At 35.5% G+C, this 5,747-nt stretch overlaps 3 protein-coding genes across 3 annotated transcripts; 1 reads left to right on the top strand and 2 right to left on the bottom strand.

Annotated features, from left to right (window-relative positions):
- Positions 1–530: 530 nt before the first annotated feature.
- Positions 531–1,146, bottom strand: LOC118756431 (histone H4-like). The gene is given in 2 exon segments (XM_036491195.1): positions 531–722; positions 725–1,146. Coding segments are annotated over 2 exon segments (312 nt in total). The 5' UTR covers positions 908–1,146; the 3' UTR covers positions 531–593.
- Positions 1,147–1,457: 311 nt separating this feature from the next.
- Positions 1,458–1,979, top strand: LOC118756428 (histone H3-like). Its single transcript, XM_036491193.1, has one exon. The coding sequence runs from the start codon at positions 1,512–1,514 to the stop codon at positions 1,920–1,922; it is 411 nt and encodes a 136-aa protein (XP_036347086.1). The 5' UTR covers positions 1,458–1,511; the 3' UTR covers positions 1,923–1,979.
- A 477-nt stretch (positions 1,980–2,456) lies between these two features.
- Positions 2,457–2,943, bottom strand: LOC118756429 (histone H2A). The gene has a single exon (XM_036491194.1). The coding sequence runs from the start codon at positions 2,897–2,899 to the stop codon at positions 2,525–2,527; it is 375 nt and encodes a 124-aa protein (XP_036347087.1). The 5' UTR covers positions 2,900–2,943; the 3' UTR covers positions 2,457–2,524.
- Between the last annotated feature and the right edge of the window lie 2,804 nt (positions 2,944–5,747).

Genomic DNA, 5,747 nt, shown 5'->3' with positions numbered 1-5,747 from the left:
TTAATATTGAATAAATGGCTAAAGCATGTGAAAGCAACAACAACTACTATCTATTTATAATATCCATATTTATGCATGTGTATGTACATACATACATATATGGATGAATTTGCATGTACATACAGATATTAAAGCGAAGATTTTGGCATAAATTTAAAGATATTTTACCTTAATGGCACTGCACTTTTGCAAATCAAGTGGTGTGGCAAAAAAATGTACCGAGCACACATAGGGATACTTTGGAGTTGTTTACTTAAACTACCTCCTTTAAACTTCCTTTTGGTATCATGGGTTAGATGACTAAGAAGTTGTGAATGTGTTTGTAAATCGTTTGAATTTCAGAGGAAAGTGGTGCGCCGTTGCTGGCAGGTATAATTCGTAACAACACGAACGCATACCGTGTGTACGCATACATAGCAAACACGCTGTATGGAATAAGTATGCACATTTATTTATTTATTATTTGTAAAATTACAAAATAGTATGATTTGTATTTAATTGGTCAAAAATATTTTAATCTTTGTTAAAAATTCTGTGGTCCTGAAAAGGACCGTTTTTTGTTTTATTATGTTTCTATTGTCCGCAAAATTTATTTAACCGCCGAAACCATACAGAGTGCGGCCTTGTCTCTTCAGAGCATATACAACATCCATTGCTGTAACTGTCTTTCTTTTGGCATGTTCGGTATAAGTGACTGCATCACGGATAACATTTTCCAAAAAAATACCTTCAAAACTCCACGTGTTTCTTCATATATCAAACCAGATATACGTTTCACACCGCCACGACGAGCCAAACGTCTAATAGCTGGCTTGGTAATACCCTGGATGTTATCACGCAAAACTTTACGATGACGCTTGGCACCACCTTTTCCCAAACCTTTACCACCTTTGCCGCGACCAGTCATTTTTTTTTTTTATATGTATATGTATATTTATTCACTAGTAGAGAACACAAACACTGCACTTCACCGAAATCGGTAACACAATTAATGCCTGAACTAAAAAGTGCCTGTATTTATACAAGAATCGTATGTTGCCGAATGAACAACCAAGATACACAAATAGAGTACAAAATATATCTCTATCTCGTTTCGACACGAAAATATTCGCGCACCGTCTTCAAAAGGAACGCAACTCAAAATTACACGTTTGTCAGAAAATGCGAAAAACTATTTCTTAGCACATGATAATCATATCAACAAGGGAGACTTTGCCTTAGGTTTTTTTAACAAATTATAACAAAAATTTTCTCCGGCTTTTGCTGAAAGGTAAAGAAAAGCTCAGTGTACATTTTTAGCGCATATATTCATTGACAAATTTTGTGTTGTGTCGCGTTTGAAGACGGTATGTAATATCTCAACCCCATTATACTACTTTAGCAATGAACGGGAGAAACGTTTTTGTGTATATTATTATTTCTACACTGACGCTAAGGTATTATTTAATATTAGTACAGTGTACAGTTAATCAGGGTTAGTGTTCTTTCTTGAATAAAGTGAATAGTAGAAAATGGCTCGTACAAAGCAAACAGCCCGTAAATCGACTGGTGGTAAGGCACCACGCAAACAATTGGCAACAAAAGCTGCCCGTAAGAGTGCACCAGCGACTGGTGGTGTAAAGAAACCACATCGTTATCGTCCCGGTACAGTGGCTTTGCGTGAAATTCGTCGTTATCAAAAAAGTACTGAATTGTTGATCAGCAAATTGCCATTCCAGCGTTTGGTACGCGAAATTGCCCAGGATTTCAAGACCGATTTACGTTTCCAGAGTTCCGCTGTTATGGCTTTACAAGAAGCAAGCGAAGCATATTTAGTTGGCTTATTTGAAGATACCAATTTGTGCGCCATTCATGCCAAGCGCGTCACAATTATGCCCAAAGACATTCAACTGGCTAGACGTATTCGTGGAGAGCGTGCTTAAATAAATTACGAACGAAAAATCTCAATTTATAAAAAACGGTCCTTTTCAGGGCCACAATTTTTTAAACAAAAGATCATCAAAGTTTTAATTATCAAAAATCGTTTTATTTCGAATATACATACATATTTACAACATTAGTATTTTACCTACCGATTTTCACTCGTTTGCGAGGTATAAATTTGTGTACTGTACCTTTTGCATTTCAGTGACGCTGTTAGTTAGTTGTATGCATGTGCATGTACATACATATGTATGTATGTACATATATACGTAAAAGTATACCTAAATATGTATGTATGTGCAATTATTCTGTATCCACTGTGGCTTATTCAGTTATTGTACGTACACGTGTGTAAAAACAGTTTCTAAATAAGGGACAATTTTGGCGCGAATCCAAGCGCTTGGACTCTCGAAGTGGTTGTTGATTTTATATGCACACAATATACATATAAAATTTCTTTGATTGGCACATATAATAAATGAAAATTAATCAACTATTTTTAAGAAAATATATTTAATCTCTTTGTAAATGAATTTTGTCGTCCTGAAAAGGACGGTTTTGTTGCGTGGATGAAATGTTTAAATTGACTGCAATGTACACTTTAAGCTTTCTTTTCGGTTTTCTTGGGCAAAAGTACAGCTTGAATGTTAGGCAAAACACCACCTTGAGCAATGGTCACACCAGACAGCAGTTTATTCAATTCCTCATCATTGCGGATGGCCAATTGTAAATGACGTGGAATGATTCTGGTCTTTTTGTTATCACGAGCAGCATTACCAGCCAATTCAAGTACTTCAGCCGCCAAATATTCCATAACAGCAGCTAAATAAACTGGAGCGCCGGCACCAACACGTTCAGCATAGTTGCCTTTGCGCAACAAGCGATGAATACGACCGACGGGAAATTGAAGACCAGCACGGTTAGAACGAGACTTTGCCTTTCCCTTAACTTTGCCACCTTTACCACGACCAGACATTTTTGGTTATTTTTCTTTCACTTTTCACTTCACTAATAAAACACTTCACAGTATGCTCACAAGCAGTATCAGGGATTAGGAGATTAGAATTGTGTTACCGATTTCGGTGAAGTGCAGTGTTTGTGTTCTCTACTAGTGAATAAATATACATATACATATAAAAAAAAATGACTGGTCGCGGCAAACGCGGAAAGTGGTTATAAAATATTGACACTTATTGGACATATTGTGTTTGTGAATACAAAATACAAAATACAAATATTTAAAACTAATCAGTGCATTGTGTGTTGTGCTGTGAACAATTTTGCGAAATGGACGCTACAAATATTTTTACTCCTCTTGGAGGAGGTAGTGATGCGGAAGTTAATGGGCTAAAGTCTCAAAATTCCGTAGACAATGCAAACATACCTAACAAGAAAAATAAAAAAAATCGTAAGAAACGACGTCGTGAGAGCCAAGAATTGGCTGACGGTGATTCAATGTACTCTAATAAAAGAGATGATTATAACAGAATTGTGGAATTCAACAAAAAATTAATTGTACTCAATGAAGAACTTTCAAAGAAAATTAATGAACTTGAAAATCGATTAAAAAATTATGAAGTTGCAAACAATACTAAAAATGGAAATGTGCATGACACAGTAATCAACGAAACTAATAAAAGCGTAATAACGCAGGTTGAAAAGACTGCAACTGCGGTTTACAATTATCAGCATTCAATAACTGATTTGAGTGGGATGGATGAAGAAGAAGCAGATGAGCATACAGAGGTCGGACATCAGTTTAAAACGGCATCAACTCCGAAGCAAGGTGTTCCTCGATCGAATTTATTGCCCTCTTTGGGAGCAGTCAATAATGTAAGTTCTAAGAAAATAATTAAAAGGAGTAAACCTCCAATTTTCGTGTGTTACAATATTAATTTAAAAGAAATATCTTCACGACTTGGTGGACTTTTGGGCCACAAAAATTTTTCTTTCAACATTATTAATAAAAATGTCACGCATATAAGTGCATCCACTCTTGGAGAGTATGACATAGTAAAAAAATTTTTAATAAATAATGAAATTAATCATTATACCTTCACTCCAAATGAGGCTAAGCCATATACTTTAATAATAAAGAAACTTTCACATATTTATGATGAAGTGGAAGTTCTCGATTACTTAAATAGTTTAGATTTAAATACAAAAGTAATAAACGTAAAAAAACTTAAATTTAATTGGTTGGTACAACTTTCAAGGGAATCCAATCTTTTAGAGTTTAAAAAAATACAATACATACTGAATTGCAAAGTTAGCTTTGAAGGTTTCAAAAACGACTCCCCCATTCAATGCAAAAACTGTCAGCGCTATTCTCACGTGGCAAGTAATTGCAGCATGCCATTTAGGTGTGTCAAATGCAGTGAGTCGCATGGGCCAGGCAACTGCAAAGTTCCGCCCAAGCATCTCAACATTTCTGAATATGTCTACACTGACCCATCGTCGGGTACCGTCGTCAAAAGAGTGGGACTACCGATCAAGTGCGCAAATTGCCTTGAAGAGGGTCATACGGCCAATGATAAAAAATGCCCTAAAAGGGTTGAAATAATCAGTAGGCTCAAATCTAAGGTAAACAATAAAAATTTAAAAGTGAACAATGAAACAACGCGTCCCACAGCTTCATCTTACGTTAACAAAAATATTTCGTATGCTTCTAAATTATCTTCGCCGGCTCGGCAATCACAAACAGTTATTTTTGAAAATAAATTTAATACAATAAATGCTGATTGTAAACGCCTTCTGGGCAAGGATTTTTTTAGTTGCCTGACCAAAATTGAAAAATTGTCGAAGAGTTACGAAAAAATTAACAAGGATGAAGAAAAATCTGAAGCACTCTTTAACCTGTTTTTAACTTTACGTCTTGATGGTTAAAAACCTTAAATGCATTTTTATAAACGTAAATTCCTTAATATCTAGACAGAAGCGTCATTTTTTTAATATTTTCTTAAAAACTCACAATCCAGATGTGGTGCTGATAGCTGAGCATTGTCTCAACATCAGACACAAGGTTTCATTTGATGGGTACAATTTCATAGCGCAGTTTCGTAATGTTGGCAAAGGAGGTGGCACTGCAGTTTGTGTTAAGGATTGCTACAGATATTCGAAGATTTCCACTGTTTCGACTAGTATTGAAAATGTGGGTGTTGAACTTGAATTGGTGGGTGGCGAAAAAATAGAATTTGTGGCTATGTACAAAACGCCGCGGCAAAAACTATTAGATGATGATTTAACTAAAATATTAAACGCAATTTCGGCGAATCAAATTGTATTGGGTGGAGACCTAAACGCTAGAAATCCTAGGTGGGGGGACTCCTTCGCAAACAATGGTGGAATCGAGTTAGCTAGGTGGTTAGATAAATCTCCATTAATGCAAATTATTCCAACAAGATACCCGTCACGATCGGTCAGTAACTCATTTTTAGATAATTTCTTAGTTTCAGCTTTTGTGACGGTAAAATTTCACGAACATTTTCACAATAAGTTAAGAACATTAGATTATGATTCAGATCACGATGCCGTGGAGATCATTATTTCAACGAATGACACTATAGAAGCCCCTCCGGTAATTATTCCATGCTGGGAACGTACGAACGTAAAGTTAATGAACCAGATGTTAAGTAGGGAACTTACGTTGCACTGCTTGCCAACGGACAGGAATGTGAGTGTTAATGAAATTGAGGAATGCGTCAAAAATATGGACGCAGTTTTTAAAAGAACTATAGAAAAATGTGTACCAAAGATAAAATTAAAGAAAAAATGTAACTTAAATATTCCACAAAATATTCTTGATTTTATTCATGAAAGAAAAA

This window comes from Rhagoletis pomonella, unplaced genomic scaffold (genome assembly GCF_013731165.1).
Source record: "Rhagoletis pomonella isolate Grant_MI unplaced genomic scaffold, Rhpom_1.0 Rhpom_scaffold_10235, whole genome shotgun sequence".
NCBI classification, from domain to species: Eukaryota; Metazoa; Arthropoda; class Insecta; order Diptera; family Tephritidae; genus Rhagoletis; species Rhagoletis pomonella.
Note: the sequence above shows the minus strand (reverse complement) of the source record. Positions and strands in the feature narration are given on the sequence as shown.